General features: G+C 36.4%; 2 protein-coding genes and 1 long non-coding RNA gene across 8 annotated transcripts in view; 1 reads left to right on the forward strand and 2 right to left on the reverse strand.

The window, feature by feature from the left end:
• Positions 1 to 7,965, reverse strand: part of ppp2r2bb (protein phosphatase 2, regulatory subunit B, beta b) — a 54,493-nt gene extending 46,528 nt beyond the window's left edge. The window contains exon 1 of the mRNA XM_043220754.1: positions 7,620 to 7,965. Coding sequence (XP_043076689.1) covers positions 7,620 to 7,698 — 79 coding nt within the window. The 5' untranslated portion in view covers positions 7,699 to 7,965. The remainder of the gene's footprint in view (positions 1 to 7,619) is intronic.
• A 5,845-nt stretch (positions 7,966 to 13,810) lies between these two features.
• Positions 13,811 to 16,373, reverse strand: LOC122326073. Its single transcript, XR_006247420.1, has 2 exons — positions 15,229 to 16,373; positions 13,811 to 14,608 (listed from the first exon to the last, which is right to left on the reverse strand). It is a non-coding gene; the product is annotated as an uncharacterized LOC122326073 (long non-coding RNA).
• Positions 16,374 to 16,935: 562 nt separating this feature from the next.
• On the forward strand, positions 16,936 to 26,926 carry LOC122326069 (prenylcysteine oxidase-like). 6 transcript variants are annotated; one of them, XR_006247418.1, is made up of 8 exons: positions 16,936 to 17,226; positions 18,284 to 18,490; positions 18,582 to 18,788; positions 18,880 to 19,054; positions 19,544 to 19,755; positions 20,684 to 20,824; positions 22,160 to 23,112; positions 26,211 to 26,926. XR_006247418.1 is itself a non-coding variant. In XM_043220752.1 (8 exons), exons 2-7 carry the CDS (start codon positions 18,397 to 18,399, stop codon positions 22,819 to 22,821), a joined length of 1,491 nt encoding a protein of 496 aa, XP_043076687.1. In that variant the 5' UTR covers positions 16,936 to 17,226; positions 18,284 to 18,396; the 3' UTR covers positions 22,822 to 22,829; positions 22,953 to 23,459. The 6 variants fall into 6 exon arrangements, 3 of the variants coding, with proteins under 3 accessions (XP_043076687.1, XP_043076685.1, XP_043076686.1); XR_006247417.1 differs by lacking the exon at positions 26,211 to 26,926 and adding an exon at positions 24,642 to 25,360; XR_006247419.1 differs by lacking the exon at positions 26,211 to 26,926 and adding an exon at positions 24,292 to 24,614.
• The last annotated feature ends 908 nt before the right edge of the window (positions 26,927 to 27,834 follow it).

Below are 27,834 nucleotides of genomic sequence, written 5' to 3' on the forward strand. Positions count from 1 at the left end.
AGAGTTTGTAAAAAGATTGTGAAATATTTTAAGAAACGAGGTTGTTCAACGTCAGATTGCGAATGCTTTGTAAATCTCATCATCTACATTGCATAACTTTATAGTGAGATTCAGAGAAACTGGAGAAAGCTCTGTGTGTAAGGGACAAGGCCTGAGACCTTTGTTGGATGCCCATGGTCTTCAGGCCCTCAGTTGACACCGCATCACTCATTGGCATAATTCTGTCATTGACATTAATAAATGGGCCTAGGAATACCACTGTCCTTAAACACAATTCTCCGTGCCATCTGCGAATGCTAACTAAAGCTCTATATGGAAGCCATATGTGAACATGGTCCAGAAGTGCCGTCGAGTCCTGTGGGCCAAGGCTCATTTAAAAATGGACTGTTTTGAAGTGGAAATGTGTTCCATGGACAACGTGTTATCAGCATTCAGTTTAAAAGCCAGCATCTCTGATGGTATGTAAGTGCATAAGTGCATAAATGGTAGCTTGCACGTTTTGAAAGGCACTATGAATGCTGAGAGGTACATGAAGGTTTTAGAGCAACATATTCTTCCCTCCAGATGACTTCTATTTCAGCAGGACAATGTAAAACCACATACATATTACAACAGAATGGATTCTTAGCAGAAGAGCCGGGGGGGGGCTGAATTGGCCTGCTGCAGTCCTGATCTTTCACCTACAGAGAACATTTGGCATATCATTAAATGAAAAATATGTCAAAGACTATCACAAACTCTTCAGCACCTGGAAAGTTATATCAGGCAAGAATGGAACCAACACTAAACCTCCAGAAACTCCAGAAAATTTGTTGTTATATGTTCTATCATATATTTCCATTTCATTCCTCATAGTTAAAAAAGGTTCTTTAGACTAAAAAAAAAAAGAACTGTTCACAGAGAAGGTACTATGGGGAATCAAAAATGTTTCTTCGTTTTGAACATTCATTTTTAAGAGGGTTGTTGTATATATATATATAGACCACTGTCTCAACTGCTTTCCCAACTGTGTAGTTTTTACATAAATTCTTTATATTACGATGCACAAATACTAAGTGGAACAGTTGGAATGGCACAATGGTGTCAGACTACAGAGCTGTGCAAGTAGTGTTCATGATTTGAAAGGTATGTGGCATAAGTTCACTGCAAGCTTGAGCAATCAAAATGAGACTTTAAGTCTCTGTTTATACGAAACCCCCTTGAAAAGTCTGCCTCAATAGCATCAATAGCATCCTTTGGGGACCAAGCACTGCTGACTGTCTTCTACCATCATGATGACTAAAGTCAAACCTCTCAGAGCGTGCAGAAACATTAGAGCCAATGGGACTGTCTAGACTGTTCTGCTTTCACTTTGCCAATAAAAGGCCCATGAGGCCAAGATGGCTTTGCTTAACAGATACTGATAACTTCCCAAAAGCACCTTGACTGGTAGAATCAATACACCAGTGGGTTCGACCGATTATCGGTCATATTTTTATAGTTATCTGTCATTTTCGAAACCGATTTGCAGATGAAATCATATAAAGAATTTAAGGAAAGCTTTTGTCAGAGCCCTTTCATTTATAATTTTGATATTAATTAAAAATTTTACGCCAAAAATTGGGTGTTGGCACTGGTTCTGAAAAACATCCGCATGCCATATTCTTGAATGCATCTAATTTTAAAATAAAGCAACTACTAATCTCCAATGAGCTTGAAATTAGATACATATAAATAGTAGGAAACCACATTCCTGGCCACAAGTCAGGGTGTTTTTTTTGGTAAACTGCAAGGATAACTGTCAATTCCAGCTGTATTAATTTGTACTGATAATTATTTTTGGTTTACCGTTTTTTGTACTTTCCATTACTAAAGTCATGTTGCAGAAACGTAACTTTCAGTGGATGTATTACAACACTGTAAAAAACAGTGTTGTAATACAGAATATGGTCCACTTTTCTATTAAATGTTTTTTCTGAAAAGGGTGTTTGGTTTGATTTAATGACGTTAAAGCTGAAGATATAAATCAAGCTTTTGTAAAGCATGAAATAGTTTTGTACAGTTTCGTATTTGATGATTCATTGACTGTGCACTAAAAACAAGTGCGCTTGGAATAACACGCTTCATGAATTCATCATAGTTGCACGGCATCAACTCTGGAGAACAATCGTTCATAAAATAATATAAACACTTAATTAAAAGTGATGACATATCATGTCAGGAAATATGAATTACTTGATGATATACTTTTCTCATCTCTGCCTCTTTCCCTCTCAAAGCCAGCATCGACACAAAGGGCTTATAAAGTAATAAAGTATCTACTTGTGAAAAGTTCAATGTTCCTCACACACCACCTGAGAGAAATGTGTTTCTGTATTAAATAACCCATCTGTTCTATTACAGCTCAGCTGAGTTCACGCAATGACAGATATTTTGTTAACCTGGCACCACGACATGTATTGCACACTGGATAAAATTATTTAATACTACTGTATATGGTCAAAACTAATATTTAAACCGCCCAGGATACCATTTGTAACCCAGTACCAAAAACTTCTCAGACACACAAAAACTGGCATGGGCCAAGCACCAATTTTCTTCATAATCCTGTACTATCTTACCATATTTCACGACCCCAATACCTTTTGCGTTTATAAAAACAAAAATAAAACTCTCTTACGCTCATTAAAGCTCCATGACAAATCAAGACTTGCACAGCATGGTCTCAGCCATTCAGCGTCTCAAACAGTAGCTGTCAAAGATGTCCCTTAATGAACTCACACACACGTTCGGTCCCAGATTTCTCTGACAGATCCAGGGAAGAGAGCATCTGTGTGTGATTGATGCTAATACTCCAGAATAGAAGGTGGGATGAGGCAGAAATGAGAGGTGTCAGAATTTATGAAAGGAAAAAGAGCAGCTGAATCTGACAAAAGGCACTGGAAACAACATTGAGACGTAAACAAGTCAGATGTGCACCATGAATCATTTGTAATTCAGGTTGTACCCACATAATGTTTCTTCTGCTTTCAAAGGCTATGCCAGTTATCTGCTTCCAAGTCTTACTAGATCATTTATTCTGGTCCCTTTGTTCTGACTGATGCTTTCCAGCCACGCTTCGCTCTGTCACTATCTCACACACCGACTGAAAACTTACTAGTTCTGCATGTTGTCGTCTTTGTTCACACGCAATTATGTTAACACAAGCTCAATTTCACACATTGTTGGGCTATAAAATGTCAAAACTTCAAACTGTTTCATCTCGCTGCCCTTGCAATCTCACAATGGTGCAGGTCTCGAACTCGGTATAATAAGTAAATGACTAATAGAAGAGATTACGGACAATCACGACGAAGGCAAAACATAAACAGCAATTTGCAGTAATTTATTCATGCCATGGCGCACGTTCAGTGGCATATATCAAAATTAAAATTCAGCCAAAAATGAAAATGCTGCAAACAGTCTTGGTTACCAATTTGTGTATTATTGACAAAAAGTAAAATCTCTGTATTTTGGCGGATCTGTTTGAAAAAGATAATTGAACATTTATGCTGCTTTTATGCTGGGAATGGGCTGATTTGCCAATTACGGATAAATAAATACGACACTAAAAACAGTAGGTGGCAGCAAGTGTCTTGAGGACTGATTCACTGAATCATTCATTCAAATAATTAGCTCAAAATAACTGATTCATTTAAATACCATTTAGAATGGATCTATTTAATCGACTTCAGTTTGCAGTGTTGCAAGTGTTACTCCAAGAGTTGGTTCGTTTAGAACCAATATTGATATTATTAATACTGACATCGTCACAGACAATAACTACACTTTCTCTCGTGTGCTTTAGTTGCTGACATCGCAAAAGCACGTCCTAGTACCAGAGTTGGTTCAGTTTGTCTGATTTCTATCTGATATCTAATTTCTTTAAAGCATTTTCCCTTACATCCCTGCACTCCAGTTACACTCACTCTTTAAGACCAAACAGGAAGTGTTAAATACGCTCCAGTTGAACAGCAAGTCTGCGATATGCTCAGTAAACACAGTAAAGTGTTATTCCAGGCACCTGTGATCAGCAATTGCAGGTAAAATGTGTATGCTACACATTTATCCTAAGCTGAATACATGCAATAAGCTCTCCTTTGCTTCTAAACATGCGCTGCGTGATGGTATCTTTAGCAGTAAGTGCCCATTTAGAAGATGCTTTCATGCAAGGCAACCGACAGTGCACTTACTAAACACTTTCCCAAACCATAACCATTAACTAGCCCCGAAATCAGAAGGAAATAATAAGCTGATAATGGCGTTCGGGCCTCAACACCATATCTACCATCTGATTGATAAGAATATTGTTTCAGGACTAAAGAGATTCAGGAACAAATCCTACTTGATTCATAACGGCGAACATAACAGCTGAACCAGCAAGAAACAGCAGTGAAGAAGTCGTCGATCAGCCTTTACGTTTACATATGCAGTTGAACAAAGACAGGAACCGATAAAAGAACAAGGGCCTCAATACTAGTGCTGTCAAATTATTAATACACAATAAAAGTTTGTGTACTGGGTACATTTACTATGTATATATATATATATATACACACACACTCATGTATATGCATGCATATATTTATATAATTTAATATACAAATATAACATTTTTCTTAATTATATGCTTGCATACGTGTATATTTATAAATACATTATAAATACGCACAGTATATACATTTATTAGACTACATAAACAAAAGCTTTTTCTCTTCTGCGCAAATCAGTTATTTCACAAGTTGATGACACAATGGAGACAAGCTGCACTGAAAAAGAAAAATTCCACTTATTTCAACTTAATTTAGTAGGTTTTTAAACTTGCTTGCACAAGTCATTTTAATACAACTTAAATATGTTGAGTTTTATATATCCTATTAAAAAATCGCTTAACTTATTTTGATGAGTTAAAGTAGCCTAACTAACAAAAAAAGTTGTCACGACTTATTATTTTTTTATGATTTCTCTAGTCATGTAGCGCCGATTACAAAAATACTGTTATAATATAATTCTGTTATAATTCTTGTTCTGGCTTTTTTTTCCAAAAGAGCACTGCGACACACAACGGCGCTTGTATTTGAGTTTAGCGACTGAATCTGTTGTGAACGCGAGCAGGACTGTGTTCTGTGTTCATACACACAAACACCTCCCAGCGTTTTTACTGTGAGAGCGTTTCCGGGGCCCCGGGGATGCTAAGAACTTGGGCATATTCAAAACGGAAGTGAGCATCCCTACGCCGTACTCACTCAGAATGGCAGAGCCCTAGAAGTGCGGACTTTGAAGGGCACTTGCGTGTCATAATGAGGCCGTCTGGAACGCACTTGGTGAATGGAGCAATAAAAGGAAACTTAATTTCCTCATCATCTTCACCTGGAATGTTACCATGACAACTCTAAACGGTGACAACAGAAATATCTTATTACTGCTGTTAACGCGTTATAAATGAATATAGCTATATTTTCTAATGAAGTGTGTGTGCGCTACCCTCTCCGCTCTTAGCTTCATAAAACTTTTGTATATTCCTTAAAAGCTGCAGGTATATTCCCATTCACCTAATGTATATTATTAAATACATTTAATCATCGCATTGCATCTTCATAGCACACACACAAACTACCTCTACTCGTAATATTGTACTCAAGCAAAAAGTATTTTAATTTTGACGTTTACACGGATTTACGTATTTGTCCAATGTAAAAAAAAAAAAAAAAAACCCAATTGGGCTCACAAGCTCGTCTCATAAAAGGAAATTTCCTGGCACCGGAATGGTCTTCAAAACATAAACATAAACTGGTTATAGGATTGCTTAATACGGTATTGTAATACTTCATTGCCGGCAAGGGGACTGTAACCTTTTAAGATCCGATCGATCTGGCTTGAGCAGCAATGGAGCACAGAAACATGCATGAAGACAGACAGTCGACGGAAATCTTTCAGGAGGCTCTGAGAACCAAGCGGTAACGCAGTGTTTCGCATCCTCTGGATAAAAGAAGAATCAAAAGGAAAATGAAAGACAGCGAGTATATAGTCGAGTACGGGAGAAGGAGATGTGTAGCTGCAGGTGTTGTATGGTATTACATGTCCAATATGATGGCTACAGGAGGAGGGTATTGGAGATGGGTTTGTAATGAAATATCTATTTCCTGGCAGAAACTCAAGACTTGCTGTTACAGGGCCCTATAGAGATATCTTTATCTATTAGTAGCCCTAGTACCGCACCAGCTAGGTGTTTCCCCCTTAGGTTCATTCAGTCCTATATATAGCTAAGACAAGAGGTAGGAAGGTAACACGAGCCAAACTACATCTTCGCAAATGCGATTTTGTGCTTCTATAAGGGAAAATGATAGGTTACTGTTTAAATAGGCGGCTGAATTCAAACTGAAATCTAATCATGCGTTACGTAATGTTTGAATAAGTAGATGAAATGTAATTTAAATATATTTAACAGATTGTTTAAAATATACATTTTATGATAAATATTAGACTTGAAGCTCCTTTTGAAGTTTAAAATACCCGTTATATACTCCGGATAAGATCTGTTTAATGTAATTAAGAACGGGGTCTAGTTTAAAGATACTTTGGATGAAGCACGTTTTAATTCTAGGGTTCTCATAATGTCTGTACTTAATTTTATACCTCATATTTCTGTATATGAGTTCACTGACAGAATACTGGAAGAGAAGCTTGTTCAAGCAAGACAATCTGCTGCTCATGAAAGTTTAAGTTTCAGGAACTCAGACCTGAAATGTGTTAATATTTGTTATCTGCTGTATTTATTAAAAACAAAATTGCGATGGGTAAACTCTCTGGAGTAGCTAAATGTGAATTTCTAGACCGAGTCACATAGTTCTGAAACCTATTTTTGTTAAATCTATCATATCAAATCATATTTGTCAAGTGAATTTAACTAAGACCTCTACATTATGAACATGATCAAAACTTTGCTGAAAAGCTTACAGTACACAATCTCCTGCTCACCTTCTGTCATCCGATACTTTTAAAAGGTCTTTAATATCTAAAATTGTACACCTTTATGTTGTGGTATAGCTTTGACATTTTATAGATGTGTTAAAGTAAAGGTTATAATATATGTTATACTGTATTTCGTGTTCAAGATAAACATTTATTTAACTTTATTCATCATTTTTAGAAATGCCATGTACAGTACATTACATGAAACAGACTATTACATGAACATAAGAGACTTTTAAAGAAAGTTTGTTTTTTTTTCCCCCTCAAATATTGTTGTGTTGCCTTGTGTACAGCCTATGCTTTTACATGCATCGATATTTCAATATATGTTCATGTAAGTGGCCTAGTCCGATGCATATATAAATAGAGGAAATGCGTTTTATTTGTTACCGCAAATTTAGTAGCCTACTTGCGGCGTGTTTTTCTTTTTTAAATCCACACCAGACATCGCTACGGGGCATCCTACATTTAGACGCGAACGTGCCCGCGATGCCCCGAAACGTTGTCTAGGTAGACGACAGTTTCCCCAGCCCGCCTTCCCAACGCAGTATGTTTCAACAACATCAACAAACATCTGGATCTTGTTCGCACTCCGAGCAGCGCAGCATCGTCTCCACTCACTCACTTACCCTCAGTGTGACAGCTGGACGAGAGGAGGCTGCTCGGCGGTCTGAAGATGTAAGGCAGGTACCGGGAGAAGCATTTCATCTTTTGACTGGATTTAGTATGCGCATTACTTTATGCTGTCCTCGTGCCGCTCACGGACACACCGCGGCGGATGGGAATGCGCGATGGCAAAACCCCACGCTCATTTCTTTCGGTTCTGTCGGATAGGAGGCATCCGTGTCGCTCCCGCTGACCATGCTTCTCGCTCCCCGTCGCTTGCTGGAGGATGGCTTGTTTTGCCCCAGTCTGGAGGGTGGGAGGGGTGTTTGTTGAAAGAAGCTCCTGCGTCTGTCCGCCTACTGGCCGACTTCGAATTTACCGCGTCGTGCCGGAGAAAACCTCCGAAGACCCGATGTAGCTCGACTATCGAGGTCAGTCCTAGCGCTGTGCGTCGCAGGCTATATATATGTCGCGTTTTTATGTCCTTAAATATTGGAAACTTGCACGGTTGTGTGTTATGTGAAGTTGCAATAATTAGATTATTTTGTTAAAGAACTAACGTTTCTCCACTCTAAAATTTAAAAAAATGTGTCATTAATCCACAATAACCACACAAAGAAAGGTTTTAATGGATTTAATGTCCAGCTGACTGCCTAGCAATTATAGAAAAGTATGAAAGACGTCGTCTGAATGCTACATTTGCGGAAAGAAAACAAAAATGGCGCCTTTATTCAACGACTGAGCCCCGTAAAGTCACCGTGGCGCCATTTTGTAGCGCATAGCGTAACCCGGTTCTGTTAAACGCAATGGAAAGATGAATAAATACATTTATAAAATGGTTAGGTCCATTCCTGGATTCAGCTGCGTTGTTATCAAAGACTATAAAAGAGACTTTGGTTTTATTCATGATACAGCACGGCTATGACTGCTTCACAACAAGACCCTCAACAACGTAAACAGTAAATAATACAGCATTAAGACATGTAAATGAATAAAAATGTAATAAAATCTTCTCTTGTAGATATGTTGATGCGTGCGTGCGTCTTCGTGAAAACCTGCAGTCTCCGACTGCAGAAGGGAATGTTACGTTAACAGTTTTCTGTTTCGGGTACGATGTTCATAAGTCCATCAGTTTGCATTGTAATGACACTTGCAATCTCGAGCTAGGCCGCAAATCAGTCTGTTTTCACACTAAAAGATGGAAAACAGACGTTTTCTCATGCCGAGAGATAAGCAGATGTACGCGTGAGAGAAATGATCATATATGCTGGTGTTTAAAAAAATGACACAATATTCTCCTGTCCTTTACTGTTGCTGTCAAGAACTATTTTTTTTCACTATTTTTTGCACTTAAACGTAGACGGGTCAAAATGCTTTACAATTCCTATAATAATTTCTGAACATTAAACACCTTTATTCACCTGTTTCTTTTGCATTTCTAAAATTCATTAGCATAAATTACATCACTAATGTACATTGAATATTGCTAGAAACATTTAAACCGCGTCTATTACAATTAACCTGCTCCCTTAGTTGCCAGCAGAAAGACGTTTAGAATAAAGTGAGAATTTTAACCATTGTGCGTCTCTGAGAAATGAAGTGTAGGTGTAGTTTACTTCCTAAATAAATCACTTAGTGCACTACAAATACCTGGATGATGCACTTAGGCCTTGTACCAAACGGTAGGCCTACTTCCCTGTCCAAAACCCTTGCAGTCTGTCTCTGAGTATGCACTTTAGTGACGAAATGCTGCTTTGACTGCTGGGTAGAAGTCGGCTGCGTGGCTCGCAATCTTCGCAATCGCAAACAATGCTTTAAACCTGCTGTTTTAGACCATGATTTTAAAGCTTTTCCAAATTCTAAAGCTTCGCAAATGCTGTTTTTAAGGGGTCGTGAGAAACCAACGTTCCCTAGATCTTTTGACGAACAAGAGGTCATTGTACTATAAAAACATCCTGTATTTTCAAAACTCAAAACTGAGGGTTAATAAAGACCTTTTGAAGCAAAGTGACCATATTTATAACTTAATAAACTGTCATTTGTTTTGTACAAGCAGTACAAAAGTGTGGAAAAAGTTAATTATCTCATGAAGTTCATGAACAAAGTTTCAAAAAGCATTGGGGAGGTTGCAAAGTGGGTCATTTTAGATGTCGTACGCCTTTTTAGAGTTTTATTTTAGGTATTGATGTCCTTACGAATTTATGTTTGCGGTATAAGTAACAAAAACCATCTCGATATGTTTTTATAGCTCCTTTCTCAGGAGCTCTGTCGCAAACAGGTTGATTTTGGCCTGTTTAATTCACGAGCCTCTCTTCTGACGCACGAACAGGCCAATCAAATTTAACCACGTCACAATTATGTGAAACAGAGCGAAGACGGCGGCTCTTTCAAAACAGCATAAGGAACTTAAAAGATCATCTTCTTGTGATGTTGCGTGCCAGACTCAACATAATACAGCCTGAAATTTGAAATATGATCGTAAGCGATTGTCAAAAATGCTTGAGTTTGCACACTTCTTATCAAAAAAGGTTCAATAAAGTATTGTCTTTTGTCGTTAGGGCCGCGTCTAAAGTTTTATTGCATCTCACGACTATGTTGTTTATGAAATATTGTATATGCATTGTTGTGATTAGCTGGACTAGTGACTAGTTGCAACGTTAGCTGGAATAATAGCGTAGCTGTAAAATTTGTTGCCTGGTGAAACTGAAACGTATACATCTTCATCAAGACTAGATAGACAAGGTGAGTTTGTCCTTACTATACAAGTGAGATCTGATTCACCTCATAGTAACAGTCCTGTCAGATCCTGTATACAGGCCATGTGACCTATGATGTCATTTTCATGTGAATTATGACACTAGCTCTTTTCTAATCAACACTTTTCAAGCAACATGTTTATTGTTCTTGCACTCAATACTGTTTACTATAAAAAAAGTGTTTGTGCCACCTTGAATACTTTCTAGTGAACTTGAAATGTAAAATTTGTGACAAGAAATCACTTCAATATTTAGTGAACACAATTTTTTAAAAGCTGAAACAACTGTTTATTTATTTATTTAAACAGCTGCTAAAAGCTCTGTAGAGGGCCTCCGAGAGTAGCCTATATGAAATGATTGCATTTTATTTTATTTATTTGATTTGTGATATATTATGTCGACGGGCAATGGTGATCATACGAAAGCTCAATATTAAATAATCTGTAATGTGCAAATAGTCTCGAACTTTCCTGTTACATAATGTTGTGATAAAAATAAGCGTCTGTTTTATAAACAGCTTAACATTATTAACCTTAGCCTACCTTTTGGATGCTGTTACATTAAAATATCATTATGCCTCAATTAGCTAGATATAGATCAAGAGCTGTTGTTTTACAGACGCTCTCTGCTGTTTCATATTAATTATAAAAACACATAACTTGTAATAAAATTGCAAAATATTAATATTTATGTTCTGTAAATGCGTTGTCTGCTGGTTTATTTGGCTAATTTTCAGCACACGACATTAAATATGCCATTTAATACTTTAGGCCTTAAATGTTAAATGCAAATAGAACCTGACCACACTTGTAAGTTTGCAACTATTACAATAAAAAGAGTAAAACGCACCAGGCAAACAACAGTATGATGTAAGCAACATTACAACAAACAAAACTTGTTATATTTGTGTGAATAAACAAGCTTTGGCAATAACCAGTCATATTGGTGGCACTGAGGGGCCCACTGGCCCTCTTTAAACATAATATAAAACCTTTCAGGTTTCCCCCCACAGCTATGCATAAATAAGCACAGTAGTCCCACAATACTCCATGTATTCCATTTAAAAAAGCACGACATGAAAATGCATGCATCAGTTTGTGGTCATCAAATGTTTTATAGTTAATAAACATGGAAAAACAGTTCCGAAAATCTCCTCGACGCAAATTGTTTGTCATTGGTAAGCAGTGAACACACTTCTCTATTGCGTACATGTTGTCTGTTGCTAATACCGTTCATGACTGTACACTGCAGAACACTGTAACATGGTGCGACCCAAATTAAAGTACTGTAATATGTCATATGTAGGTTAGCAGTACCATGAATTTTTAACTGCCCACAATCTCTAAATAATTTAGATATTTATACAGCAGCATACCCAAAAGCCCAGTCTAACTGGAGCACAAAATTGCGCTTACTGTAATAAGATTCTTGCTGATTGTTATAAAAAGAGTTCACATTGAGTTCACATTCATTTGAAGCTGGTTTACGCCATTCTTTTGGGTTCGAGAAAGCATATAGTGTAAAAAAAAAAAACATTCCCTGTGTGTGTGTATCTCACAATTGTTCTGTTGCACAAGGGGAATGTAAACATGACCTTTGATGAGGTCATTTCCAGGAAGCAGCGATTCACACTTGTCTTATTTCCTCTTTGTGACAGAATGTTATGCGCGTGCATATATGCTTAGAAATGCTTACCAAAAATTCACATCTCGTCTGATTGACTTTTACTGGATAGCACATAGCCGAGGCTCCGTGTCTGGTTTCCTTCAGCGTCTCATATGTAATTATGTCTTTTTTATAGCAGAAGCTTAATCAATAGCGGGTCCCTGGGTATGCGGAAAAGGGGCCATCTGTGCCTCTCATGGATAAGCATATGAAAAGGCTAACACTCACAGAGCCAGCTTCTCCCCTCTGCGCTGCCACAACATAATGAGCTGAACACACACATTGATTTTTCCAATGGACACCCACAATGCACTTGTGTGTGTGTGTGTGTGTGTGTGTGTGTGTGTGTGTGTGTGTGTGTGAGAAAGAGGAAGAACATTTCTAAAAATCAGGCAGTTTAACATAGCATTATATCATTGATTTTTTTACTTTGTAAATACACTTAATGCATTGTGAATACATGTTAAAACCATTCTTGGCACATATGTATTATTTTAGTTGTCATATTGGTTTTTTTTTTTTACTAATATGTTGAATTGGTTTTATGTTCTATATTTAAGCTTGTCATTTTGTTAGGCTTTTTTGTAATTTTTAGTCTGTGTCAATGTTTATGTGTGTGTGTGTATATAGACATATATATAAATATATATATATATATATATATATATATATATATATATATATATATATATATATATATATATATATGTGTGTGTGTGTGTGTGTGTGTGTGTATGTATAGAGAATGTGGTACATTAAGTATATTTTGTCTTATAGAACAAGTGAAAACTTCAATTTAAAAAATATATTTTAGAACATTAAAGATTATTTTCCCAAGGTAGAAATAAATTGAAGATTTTGGAGTGTATTAAAAAAATAACATTTCTTAAATTTCTCGTTCAACCAAATGTGTTTCTTGCATTTCTTGGTAATTATTTGTGAAATGTATTTATTTCAGTTTAGCCAATTTTATCCAGTTAACATTTATCTTGTTTTAAGTAAAAACAAAACAAAACACGGTTTTAGTTTTAGGTCACTAACCCTGGTATGAGACTGTAAGAAGGTGATCTAGGCGTTCTGTTTTTGGTCAGTTATAAGCTAGATTTCTTGAGGATGGCTGTTTAGAACTCGCTACCATAATCTTAGTGTTTTGGGTGGATGCCAGTATACTTCTGTGCTTTTTCTATTTGTGGTTGCCAAAGTGTCCTGGGTGTTTTTTTTATTTTGTTGCTCTGTAGTTTCAAGATTGTTCTGGACACTTTTAGTGTGCTGTTATTTGGTGGCTAAAGTGTTCTGGGTTTTTTTTGTGTTCTGAGTGGAGACCCAATTATAACTTATAACTTAGTGTACAAAAACAAGTACAACTATATGCATTTAAAGTTGTAACAGAAATACTGACATGGGAGAAAAATATAGGTCTGTGATTTCTATCTTGTTGTTTAGTTCACCAAAAACAAAAAAAACAACAGGAGAAACTAGTTTTTTTAGTAGTTTACTTATTTACAAATGCACTAAATATCTCTTTAAAAAATTACTATTTAATCATAAATGAATTATTTTTAATCCTGTCAGGCCATCTTTGAAGACATAGCTCTTAAAATATTAGCTCTTAAAACAACTTTGTAACAAGTTGGCATCTCAATTTTAACGAAGAACAGAAAGTTAACGCTGTTTGAAAGAAAAATGACCTTATTAAAATTTTCACTCGTCGAATAACATGAACACAAGAAATATAACAAATAAGAAATACAAGAAATAACAGAATAAACACGAAATAACAATAAAAACGCATATCGTGTATCATACTCGTATACTTTTTTTATTTTCACAACATTTTATTACAGTAGAAGACTAATATTTAATAGAACTCATTTGTGCTGCAAAATGGTTTGTACGAAGAATCAAGAAAAACACAATTTAATGCTATTTTTCTGACATCAACAAAGTAAAAAAATACACAATGGTGTATTTTCACCAAACAGGTTCTTACAAATGAAGGCAAAATCTATGCAGTAATTATCCACAACCTGACAGAATCTACTTAAGCATCATTTATACATGCTTAACACAAAGGGAGTTGGTTAATAATACACTAGTAACTAGTGTGGCTAAAAACAGCAGTCATCTCTAAACTAAAAGAAGATAACGTAGTAAACCGTATCAGTACCTTCCAGTCCAGCAGCAGGCGTTTTGGTTGAGGTCGTAGTTCAGAGCAGATGCCGTGAGCATCCAAACTTAAGAACTGAACTCCGTGGGCTGAATATACAACAGACACCCTTGGAATTCAGTTCTCAAAGCCAAGAGCTCCATTCAAGCAGACTGTGAATGCTTCGAGCTGGCCATTTTATTCGGCCTAAGCAAGAAACTAAACGTAACTTAATGTTACAGTGTCAATAAAATCACCCTAAAAGCAGATCGCTTCTTAAATAGGATAGATTTTTAGGTAAAATGTGTAACAAAACCGCTTCGTCTCTGGTGTTTGTTTAGGGTTTCCTCTTTTTTTCATCGCGATTCCAGCAAAAGTTTTTCTTGAAAGTACAGCTTGCTCAGATGCATCCCACTGATATGTAGTCTAGTCCGGTTCAGCTTCCCTGCAAGGTTCAAATAAAACTAAATACAATTAAGATCCCTAGGATAAACAGTCCCTAGGTTTACAGCTGATTGAATTTTAGTTGTTCGTTTCCAGATGCAGACTTTTCTTCTTTTTCATGCGCGAATGTTAATTTTTACTACATTCGCAGTAGTGCAACTCACTAGTTTTATTGTTTTTTTTTCTTAAAGCGGCACACATTAATTTTCTGTTCACATCCACTGTATAACAGTGTAAAACGTTCGGGCTCTGAAAGGTTTTTTAACGTTTTGAGGATAAAGAACAGCTTTTGAAAGTAGTCTAATACTTAACTTTTCTAAATAATATTTAGGCACATGCATAATATATACATATAATAAGCTGACTTCCTTTAAAAAAACGTCAAAAAAAAAAATGCTTCCCATATGCTACATTTTTGACTTTTTAACATTTATTAAAATAGAAATGGGAACCGACAATTCCTCCAAAGCATTTCTACTTTTCAAGTGCAACAGTAATACCTTTCGCGTATGAAATTACTCATGATTGCACTTTTTTTTTTCTCTCTCTCTACATCTTCAACTCCTTCGGTTCTTCAGCCCGCAATGCGCGCCTGTCATTTATCTGCTTTTTATCACTCACCTCTTTAGTTTTCCCCTCTTTTCTCGACAGGTCCACATCATCTGTTGTCGGTGAGTCATTTCGGTACCAGTACCAGATTGAGGATGCTGAATCATGTCTCTCACGCACCTGCAGCGAATGATAAGACGCATGCAGAAAGCTCTTCTGCCGCCTACTCGCTCAGCGCATCCCTATATAAACCGATCGATTAGCGCTCTCATTTGCATGGGCGTTTGTTCCACACTACACACACAGTCATGGGAAAGTCCCACCGCTATCCATTTTGCTCAAAGTGCACAGAGAGCCGTAATTGCGCAACTCGCAGCCCGTGATAATAGAGCCACGTCACACCACCGACGGTGTCGCAATCGCGTTTAACGGATAAAGGTTGATCGAATAACATTGTTTTTCCATCGATAGCCTGTTATTGCAGACTAGGCTAACGTGCAAGCGACGTCGGCGTTGAGAAAACCCCAACCGCCAGAGCAGGAGGAAACGTTGGTTAAGTATTCAATGCACCATTTCCGCTCTGTAAAGTCCGTGGGTTGAGACGGGGAAATCCTAACCCTGTTCGGTTTGCCAATCAAGAGTGCGAGATCTCGTCCTCGCTAACCGTCATATGGCTGTTATTAGATGAACTTTTTTCACTTTCCTCGTACATACGAAAGCCTTTTTTCGACCCAGTTTCCAAGGGTAACAAAACAATGCCGCATATCAGGCCTCGTGCCATTCTGGTTTTCGAGCTTTAACGCATTTCCTCGCCAATGCGCATTGTGCTTTCTCCAGTTTATTTTTCAACAATAACCAGTGAATCCATTTCCACTGAAACTAGGCCGACCATTTACTTTACCAGTTTCTTTACCGTTACTTGACCGTAAGCGTAAGAAAAGAATTTGAACCCATCTTGGAATGTCCTGTAATGACTTTTCTTGAGTTGTTTTTATAGTACGTTATGACATCAGCCGTCATGATTTTTCAGTGTGCTTGCACATCATGTCAGTGGCCCCATCTTGCGCCACAGAGTTTTCTCTCTCCTCACATGACAGAGGAAGTGAGTCAGATTATCACAGGCTCCAGATGACCTGAAGTCATAGGCCACTCATGATTAGAAGACAGCGTATAAATAAACGATGACCTTTAAAAGCGCCAACGTGTAAAAATTAAAGAAAAAAAATATATATATATATATATATATATATATATATATATATATATATATATATATATATATATTATATTATAATTATATAAGGTTCTATATCTTTTGCATTCTGAGTCATTTTCAGCCTCAAAGTTTTTGCATTTCATTCGATTGTGTAAATATATAAACCTTTTTAAAAATGAAAAGTCCCAAAATGTCCAAAACTCACGTATAATTAATTTATATATATATATATATATATATATATATATATATATATATATATATATATATATATATATATATTCCTGAACAAATGAATTATAAGGATATAATATAAGGATATATATATAAAATCTTCAAGGTTTATGCGGTTTTGGTTATTGTGTGTGTGTGTGTGTGTGTGTGTGTGTGTGTGTGTATCCTATATCCTAATTCTAAAGGAATATTGTTGTCTTGTTGCAGTAAATACTTTACAAAAATGGCATATATATATATATATATATATATATATATATATATATATATATATATATATATATATATATACACACACACACAGGAATGCATACATGAATTGTGGTTTGTTCCCTATACATGATATATGAAGATTAAGAAAAAAAAATTTGGTCTGGAAAATGTAGATTCGAAAATAAATAAATATAGACATTCTTTTATTGTAGCCTTTCAAGACAATCTTTGAAATGCTGCTGCTGCGGCAAAAAAAACGACAACAAAAAAAACATATTTGTTTTGTTTCTGCACTAAAAATATAAAACAGAACAAAAACTCTATTGTAATCTATTCTAACTCTACAGGGTATGGCCCCGTCAATATTTCCTGGACATGTATCAAGTCTATTCCTGGCACCGGTCATTGTGAGTTTTTTTATGAAAATCCCTTTTAATCTTGAGCATAATCTTTGTTTGGGAAATCATTAGGAAAAAACATTGCCTCTAAGAAACCAGGTGGCAGAAAGGGAATTTCTATTTGACCCAGAATTAACTAACACTCCCGTTGATGGCCATCTAACTGGAACACTTTGTTTAACCTTTGAATAAATGGCAAATCATTTTTTTACAATTTTTTTTAAATAATATTTAATTATTAATTATATTATCCTACATTTCTGTGTTTAATGTGTCAGTTTATTTATATTAATTTAACCTAATTTAATTGTTTAATAAAATAGCTTTTATTTTCTGTTTTGTTCTAATTTTAAGACATTTTACATACAAGTTGTCTGTAATTTATTTATTTATTGGTGACTATGCTCATTTTTAAAAAGCATAGCCTAATGAGGTCCATTTTTTTTAATTTCACACAAAAATGTTCTACTGTCCACATTACTTGGCAGATCTTCAAACACAGTCAGTGAAGTGGCCATCACCTTTTAGCCACCTTTTGCTTATTATAAAATGCCTTGTGTTTCAAATATAAGTCGTATGATTAATCTCAATAAATCGCCTTTAACTTTAATTCATTTGACTGTCATTTTAATTTTGTGGCTAAACTTTAATATAATTGCTGGCCGCTTCACTGACTCTTTGTTTGCAGTAATTTATTGGACGGTAGGATATTTGTGTGTGACATTAAAAGATGGACCTCATTAGGCTATTATAAAATAAAATAGCATTACATCTAAAACAGTCGTTTTGAAGAAACCTGTTATACCGATGCAACGCAAACCCGGAAGAAAGAAGTGTTCTCCTACTCTGATTGGTCGAGTGTTCGTTTCTTCTGCTCTGATTGGCCAGGAGAGAGTCTCTTGCGCTCTGATTGGTGAAAAGCGTGCGCATGCAAGCTCACGCGCTCTTGTTATACAGTAGCCAAATTCCAAGCAAATATGAACGCAAACAGCTTTTACTCTTCTGTCGAAGCGAACTTAATTTAAATCATCAGCTATTTTGCGTTTTGGCTTCTTTTTATTGTCAGTATCACAGTCGCCAGGAGTTGAGGTGAACTGCGCGGAGGCTCCTGCGTCCATTTAGCCTCAACGCACGAGCATCCTCTGTTCACTGAAGGAGCTTCGTTTCTTATGAACAAACATGAACCAGTATCTGTTCGTCCTTCTTTCTTTCGTGCATGTATTGGCGGATCCGGATTTTGCCAAACTCGATGGCGCCCCGCCTTCTAAAATAGGTAGGCCAGATGCACATGATATGAATTACTCCGCAATAAAAGTCATTGCAAAGATAAGATGCTGTAATACTGCGTGATACTGTGTTTGCAGCTGTTGTTGGAGCTGGAATCGGGGGAACCGCTACAGCCCACTTCCTTAGGCAACATTTCGGACCGGAAGTGAAAATTGACATATTTGAGAAAGGGTCAGTCGGGGGTCGTCTGGCTACTGTCACTGTGAACCACCAAGACTACGAGTCCGGTGGATCCATCATTCATTCCCTCAACCTGCACATGCAAGACTTTGTGCAGCAACTGGGTTAGCTGCGTTCATTCATATTTCAAAAATGTATCATGTCGCATTGACCGCTTCGATGGTTTTCGCCGTCTCACATGTTACCCATTCACAGGGCTGAAGTACAGAAAGAGCGTGGCTGGGAAAACGGCTGTCTTCAATGGAGAGGAGTTTATTTTGGAGGAGACGGACTGGTACCTGCTGGATCTGTTCCGCTTGTGGTGGCGCTACGGGATCAGCTTCATCCGCCTGCAGATGTGGGTGGAGGAGATAATGGAGAAGTTTATGAGGTGAGGGAAAGGCTGTAAGGTCATGCGACCTCTTTTCTGACACCATGAAACAAACGCTCCACAGGTTTGTGCAAAACCCGATGGTTCGTGTTATCCTGCGCTTGTTCCAGGAAATATTTTATATTAGCAGCTAGATTTTTTTTATAAAAGCTGCTTTCAACACTAATAAATCAGTATATAAGAAGGGCCAATTGACACCGAATACTTGAGCTAATGGCAATTCAGCACAGCATATATATGTATTGTGTATATATTACAAAAGGAGCACTTGCATAAATCTAGTAAATTTAGTAAAAAACACTCTCAAATGAGAATATCTTTGCTCCCTGTATATATAACACCTGCCACTAGCAATAGCAAGTGTTTTTGGTAGACTTAAAACTTTTTATGGCTGAAATTTTGAAAACAAAATTATTTTAGCCTTGATGTGTCTCACCATCATCCTCTCTTCCTCTCTTTTGCTTGTTTGCTTTAACAAATTTCTGCCAGAATCTATAAATACCAGGCGCACGGCTATGCCTTCAGTTCAGTTGAAGAGCTGCTGCACTCTCTTGGGGGTTCAGGATTTATCAACATGACCCGCCGCTCGCTTTCCGAGTCTCTGTTAGAGTTGGGCGTCTCCCAGCGCTTCATTGACGAAGTCATAGCCCCGATCATGAGGGTCAACTACGGCCAGAACATCAGCATCCCTGCGTTTGTCGGTATGCACAGCACACTCTTTAAGGTTTATTACAAGGATATGCTAAGCTTTGCGCTATTATATACCTTTATATTCTAAAAATAACCTTAATTCTGTGTTTTGTTTTGTTTTTCAGATTGATAAATTATTGATGAAATTATTGACTGATCGCGTTGTGATAAATGTGTTTGTGACATATTTGAACCATAAAGTTATATATATATATATATATATATATATATATATATATATATATATATATATATATATATATATATATATATATATATATATATATATTAGTAATCATGAAACATAAAATGTGTACAAAAATATTTGAATGTCATGCAATTTTTTATATATGATGATAATATTTTTTTGCATCCAAATACAAAAGCATCAAACAAAAATCTAAGTTTGAGGTCAGGGAGATTTTTCTTGTTGTAGAAAAATTAACGCTTATAATATTTTTACTAATTATTCTTATTTAGTATGAATGCATCCAATTTATTACATGTGACCGTATAATGTTACAAAAGATAAAATTAAATCTGTTCTTATGAACTTTCTATTCATCAGAGAATCTTGAAGTATATAAATATGTATACCATGGTTTCCACAAAAATATTAAGCAAGACAACCACTTTTAACATTGATGATAAGGAAAAAATGTGCCTTGAGCACCAAAGCAGCATATTAGAATGATTTAAAGTCTATTCAGTATATGTTTTCACCATATTTTTAACCAAAAATGGCCTAATTGTTTAAAAAAGGTTTTTTTTCATGATTTGAAACCTTTATTTAACTCGTGAAGCTACAAGGAGAAGAGAAAGTTCCAAATGATCCTGGAACAAAGTACTTGGTTTAACACTCATAAACTCATCTGGCCGTCTTGTCTTCTGGCCACCTGGTTTCATGTCTGTTCTGAGTCGTCTGTTTCTCTTTGACAGGTGCTGTGTCTCTAGCTGGGGCACAGGCCAATCTCTGGGCTGTGGAGGGAGGAAACAAGCTGGTTTGCTCTGGATTGCTTAAACTAGCAAAAGCTAATCTCATCCAAAGTCCAGTTACAACCATCACCCTCCGATCAACAGGTATTCCACATAACCATCAGATAAACAATGTTGTGAACTCAAGTTAAACTGTGATCATCTCGACCTTTAAATGGCTGTCCTGTTTGTGGCTAATAGGCATACCTGGTTTACCTCAGCATCTCTAACAAATCCTCTCTTCTTCCCGGTGAATGTCACTTTATCCCAATGGGTTAGTGACAAATAAGTGTCCAGCAGTAAAGAAAGATCTTTTTTTAAAGCAGCTGTTTTTTAAAAAAGCTATCCTAGATGTACACGAGTTTGTTTCCCCTTCAAAACAGGTGTAGAATTTAGCGTCAGATCACCTGCTCAGAGATCCTTTGTAGTGAATGGGTGCCGTCAGAGCGAGAGGCCAAACAGCTGATGATAGCGTCACAATAATCCACAAGTAATCCGCACCACTCCAGGCCATCAGTTGACATCTTGTGAAATGAAAAGCTGCGTTTTTGTAAGAAACAAATCCATCATTAAGATTCACTTCAATCCGTTGCTTCCAGTCCTTTGTCCGTAATATTGCTTTCTTCAGTGAAACAGAAACTGAATCAGAAGAAAAACATGAACAGTTTCATGAACAGAACAGAAATATGTTGGTAGACTTTGATGTGAGATGACAGGGGATGGACTAATTTTGTCGTCTTGGATTGAGTACTGCTGCATTCGTGATCGGAGAAATGACAAAAAACAAGCGCTAAACTTTCGAATAGCAAGTAGCAGGTTTCTCTGATAAGAAAACATAACTTGCTTAACGGTTGTGAGTCAGAAGCACCAGGCTGTCCTTGCAGAGTTCGAATTGCTCCGCTTTATATTCTCTGTGCACATCCAGCATAGGCTGCTCTACAGCTTCAGCAATCAGTCCTCCATAAATGCGCTGAACACACTCTGTTATTTGTGTTGAACTGTTCTGGAACAGTGTCCTAAATACAACTTAACCACTGATTTATGGAAGCACAAAAAAAAGTAACTTCACTTCCTCCAGAACATGGCGCCAGCAGCAACACTACAGCAAGAATAATAGTTCTCCCTTCTTTCTTTGTTTAAACATTTGGGCGGTGTTATGAAAATTAAAAGTACTCTCTGAGCCGTTTTAGGGGGTGTGGACAAATCATAATAAATCCTTATAAAGAATATCTCTTTGGTTTTGAAACTTCAGTCTTTTTATCTATACACTAACAGCTTCAAGGAAAACTTGAAATCACATCACATGACCCCTTTCATGACTTTTGAGCTGGCAAAAATCTTGCGTACAACTGTGGTGACCTTATGGATTGGTATGGTAATATATTTCACATTTACGTTATAAGAAAGCAGAATGAAACCATTGTTATTTTTCTTCCTCAGGAGATTACCACCAGTATGAGCTCACCTACGACTCTCAAAATGAAAAGTCATCAGAGCTCTATGACATTGTAGTAGTAGCTACACCTCTCCAGCAAAACATCAACTCGGGCATCTCATTCCAGGGCTTTGAGCCTCAACTTCCAGATATAGCGGGCTCCTATCACCAAACTGTGGCCTCCATCATCCACGGCTACCTAAACTGCTCTTACTTCGGCTTCCCCGACCCAAAGCTCTTCCCGTTTTCCAGCATCCTGACCACAGACACTCCCGGACTTTTCTTCAACAGCGCCGCCAGCGTCTGCCCGGTCAACATAACCTCCGGTTTTCGCCGGAAGCAGCCGCAAGAGGCCGGCGTCTACAAGGTCTTTTCCCCAAAACCCCTGGAGAAGAGCGAACTGAAGACGCTTTTTAAGTCCTACTACTCGGTGCAGGTCACAGATTGGTTGGCGTACCCTCACTACGGAAGCACCCAGGGCTTGCCACCGGTGGTGCTGCACGAAAACCTGTACTTCCTGAATGGAATCGAATGGGCTGGGAGTGCGATGGAGATGAGTTCGGTGGCGGCTAAGAATATAGCGCTGCTGGCCTACCACCGCTGGAACAGACAACTGGAAATGATTGACCAGAAGGAACTCATGCACAAAGTGAAGACAGAGTTGTGACACAGCCGGTACTGTATGTCGTTATAAAGACACTGTGAAGTATGATAAGAGCGACTGCGCTTGTCAAACCTGTTAGAGAGATGGCAACCGCGTATTTTCGATGTTTGATGCAAGATCTGCTTGTCTGCCAGATGTTCGGTGAGGGTCACCAGTCTCAGGCTAAACGTGGATCTGTATGAAGCGGCGGTGATGCGTGGGACGTTTTCTCCATTACTGACCAGCTTGAGGCTTCTGTGAACTCGCTTGTTATGAGCTAACATTCGACGAATTGAAAACGCTGTGCGGAAAAACGTGAGAGCAAATCTGTTTGTTTAGGAATTCTTTTTCACGTTTGCTAAAGAGGTTTCACAATTCCAGTCGATCTCGTGTTTTACACGCGCGTAAAAGTGTAATATCACTAGGTTAGGAAAAGTATTAGTATCAGGATTTTTATCTTTTGGAAAGTAATTATTTATTATGACGGCTTGACTTTCACATTTCAATAAATAATGGCATTTCAGACATTACAAAAAAATAATTCTGCATTCTGGATTCTGCCCCCAAATCTATTGTAAGTCCTCCTGAAAAACATAGACAACAACTTTTTTCCTTTTTCTTATATTTCTTAAATGACTTCAAAAATTGGTAAGCACAATCAGTTTGGTAAAAAAAAAAAAAAAAAAAAATATATATATATATATATATATATATATATATATATATATATATATATATATATATATATATATAATGTGTGTGTGTATATATGTATGTGTGTGTGTATATATATATATAATTTTTTTTTTTTTTTTTTTTTCATTTTATTTATTCATTTTTTTACCAAACTGATTGTGCTTACCAAGGCTACATTTATATAAAATATATTTAAAAAAAGTAATATTTAGAATTTTCTCTCTCTCTCAATCCCTCACTCTCTCACACTCTCGCACTCACACGCACACATATTTCTACTGTAATTTAACATATAATTTATTACAGCGTTGGCTAAGCTGAATTTTCAGCATCAGTCTTCAGTGTTACATGCTCCTTCCGAAGTCTGCTGCTTAATATTCTTGTTGAAACTTTTGTTTCCAGGGCCTTTGATGGACTAAAATATTAAGAGGACAAACGTTAAAAATATTTGAAATGTGTATCAATGTAAAAACCTCTACTGTCACTTTTCTTGATAAATGTAATGCGTCATTGCCGAATAAAAAAAACACCAAATTTCAACCAACAAGCAAAGACACAAAAAAATGTGTATAATGCTAGTTAATGCTAGTTATTATATTTATAAAGTGTATTTTCTCTTTCTTAAGAATGGACCAAAAAATACATCAAATGCTTGATATATAGCTTAAAGGCGTTGCATTAGCAAGCATTTCGTAAGCAATCCTGTTGGTAAAATAATTGAATATATTATATATGTGTGTATGTTCTTTAGTTTGTGTGTCTCAAGACAATATTTCATACTTTATTTATCTGCTACAGATTAGCCGTATGTTCGGAATGACTACTAATGTCAGAAATAACAGAAGAGGGCGCTGTTACAAGAAGTGAAGACTTCCCCTCTTTCTGGTCTGCTGTGAGCTTGTGGGAAAACAAAGGCCTTGTGTGTTAAAACACTGAGAAACTACAGAGATTCCCTGGAACATTAACAATTTAAGTGTTGTCATATAAGTCGGGTTTATGGCTTTAATAACCTAAATATTGCAAAATGCATGAAACTGCGTCTGAATAGCACATAACCTACATACCCACAGCGCACAAACTATGTTTAATGCTACACTCTATCTTCCAGTATTCTAATGGACCGCTCTGTCGTATTCTGTGTTTAACAGCTCTGATATTCACTGATGCAGAGGGCCATCCATCAAACTTACAGCGCAAGCAGAAATCTTGCCAACTCTGACAGCTGAACTGATTAGAGAACAGTCCATCTAGCGCACGCGGATCCAGGAAACGGCGCAGACAAACAGAAAAGCCTTTTTCCCCCTCTTCAATTGTTTGCTGAATCTATTTACATAGTAACCCGCTCATAAATATTGAGCCCATTTCAGAAGCATATCTGCTTGTGACTGCGCCATTGTGTCCACAGAGCACTCGAGAACAGCTGAGACCGCAGGGAAGCTCTGTAGTTTCAGGTCTTTGGTAAACTCAGGCCGTGAAAAACGTATGGTTATGCCTGCAGGAATAAGTCATCCCTCTCCGTCTATCTATCCATCCTTTTTTCCAAACTGCAGATCCTCTTTTGGGTCGCAGGAAAGTGTGTTATATAATATGATATGTGCCACACTTGATATTTGACCGGTGTCACGTATCGCACAATTTAGAAGAAAACGTAAGCAATTATATTTTGCAATGCTTAAGTTTTTTCCTCGTTTTTTTTGTAGTTATTATTTTGTAGTGCTGTCGTTACACGTCTGGATTTTCCCCTCATATACTATATATATACATAAGTTTATTTGCAAAAACGGATAACTGATCGTTTTCAAAAATCAGTTTTTTATGACTGTGTGTTTAATGTGTTTTTTATAGTTAGTTAGCTGTATTTTTTAGTTAATTTTGACCTAATCAAAATAACCCAGTGCAGTTTGACTGAGATTAGTTGGAATGCACAAAAATTATTAAATAAAAAGAATTATAATAAAATAAATGATTTTTTTATTTTTTTAATATATATATATATATATATATATATATATATATATATATATATATATATATATATATATATATATATATATATATATATATATATATATATATATATATATATATATATATATATATATATATATATGTATGTATATATATATGCATATATATATATATATATATATATATATATATATATATATATATATATATATATAACACAACTGCTGAATATGCAAACTGTTAATAAATAAAGCTAAACAAAATGCAAATTTTTGGGATTTTCCAACATCTGCATATTTGAAGCCTTTCCAATATCGACTGTATGATTTTGAGATCGGTCAGTTATTGCCATTTATTAATCCATTTCATTATCAGTGGGGGAAACTGTTTAATAACTCAGTGCAAACAGTGAATCGAGACTGCGAGTGGGACAAGACCACGGAACTTTCCGTAGCACGTAAAATCATTTCCGTTCGTTTGCAGTTTACGCACGCGCTTTTATTGATTCATCATTTGGAAATATGCACTTTCGCAGTGAACGACTAAAATACCCCGAAGGATCGTTTTTTTTTTTTTTTTTGTACATCTTGTCCTTTCGTTTTTTGTTTGTGTACAACGTGTTACCATGACGAAGCGGGCCGTTCGTTCTCTCAGAATCCCGAAGAATGTGGAGTTTGGCACAAAAAAAAAAAAAAGTTTGAGAGCGCATTTGGATTTTCTCTGACATCACTGTTCTTGTTCTTTCGCAGCTGGCCCGGCTGATCTCCTTATTTGGACCGGCACTAAGCAGCAGCACCATTTCATACCTGCAGATCATTACACTCTCTGTGTGCAGCAACAGCTGAGACTTCCATCACTTAACTTGCGCTTTTCGCTTTTGAAGGATACGCGACATTAAATGAATTATGTAACACGTGGTGTTTCTTCTGACCGGTAGATCACACTGTAACGGCGAGCACTCGGACAACACAAAACCTCTTTCATCTTCTTGTACGTTTAAGATTTGTTTCCTTCTTAGGAGTAATAGATGCTGTTATTTAGTAAAAGGCTTGGCACGCAGCCCGGGGGCCTTGGGGAGGTTCCCGCTGACGGACCCAAGGCCATGCACGCGGCCCTTCACAGGCAAACACAGGCCCTTCCCTCTGCTGGAATCTTGTACTCATTCCACTTGGAATCACTGGGACATCTTAAACACATTATATACTGAGGCTACTGAAATTCGGTCTGGATTTAAACTTGCATATTTTAAATAAACATATTATAGATTATGTAATGTGTATGGATAGGCAGTGTGAGTAGTGAATATTAAAAAAAATATTTGTAATTGTTTATCAGCCTAATTTTGTCTGCGTTGCAAAGTCATGTTGCAACAATACACACTGTATACTAACAGTTAGGGTTTTTTTTATATTTTTGAAAGGAGTCTGTTTTTTTCACTGCGGCTGCCTTTATTTGATTAGAAATATGGTAAAAGCAGTAATATTGTGAAATGTTATTTTTTTGTAAATATTTAATAAAACTGTGATACTTTTCCCTTTAATATTCTTTGATGAATGGAAAATTAAAAGGATTTATTCGTAACATCCTAAAAAAAATGCTTAACTTAATTAACAAGAATAAAAAATAATAATAAAAATAAATATTTGTTGAGCAGCAAATCTGCAGCAAATATATAAGCTTTTATATATATATATATATATATATATATATATATATATATATATATATATATATATATATATATATATATATATATAAAATTGTATACTATATTTTGCAATGTATGTTATGCAGCCTCTGTGAGCATATAAATATATAAAAATATTAAATATTATACACTTGGCATCAGTGGTGTTAAAAAAGACTAAATTAATATAATTATGATTTGTGTTTATTTTATTTCATTTAATTTGTTATCTAAGGACTATCAGTGTATATTACATTCATGTTACTGTAACATGCATTGCTTTTACCTAGATTACAGCTCTAAACATTCAATCAATTTTAGCTACACCTGGATGCTTTTCCAACATTCCTGAAGGGAATACTTTTTGGCTGATTTCCCGCCATAACCAGGTCAAAAATGTCAGTTTTGTGACATTCGATGATACAAAGTTAGAACAAGTGTATTAAAAAGCCTTTAAGATAATAAAAAAATGCTTTGTGTTCATTAAATTACATTACAACGTAATACGAATACATTTATAATATAACTGAACGGTCGTATATTGCAGGAATATTTTACGCACAGGTCAGCCCGAGGTATTTAAATAGCTTGTTTTGGGTCAAGAACGAACGCTCGTCTTGATTGGCCAGTGGGCAAGCACGTGACAAGGCAGTCACGCGCTTTCCAGGAACCCGTCAGGAAGAAGA

Source organism: Puntigrus tetrazona, chromosome 21 (assembly GCF_018831695.1).
Source record: "Puntigrus tetrazona isolate hp1 chromosome 21, ASM1883169v1, whole genome shotgun sequence".
Lineage (NCBI taxonomy): Eukaryota > Metazoa > Chordata > Actinopteri > Cypriniformes > Cyprinidae > Puntigrus > Puntigrus tetrazona.

Bases quoted from the DNA above. Each gene is read 5' to 3' on its own strand.
- LOC122326069 (XM_043220750.1), top strand. From the start codon at position 18,397: ATGAACCAGTATCTGTTCGTCCTTCTTTCTTTCGTGCATGTATTGGCG. The intron at 18,491-18,581 runs GTAGGCCAGATG...CTGTGTTTGCAG, and splicing joins CGCCCCGCCTTCTAAAATAG to CTGTTGTTGGAGCTGGAATC. The intron at 18,789-18,879 runs GTTAGCTGCGTT...ACCCATTCACAG, and splicing joins AGACTTTGTGCAGCAACTGG to GGCTGAAGTACAGAAAGAGC.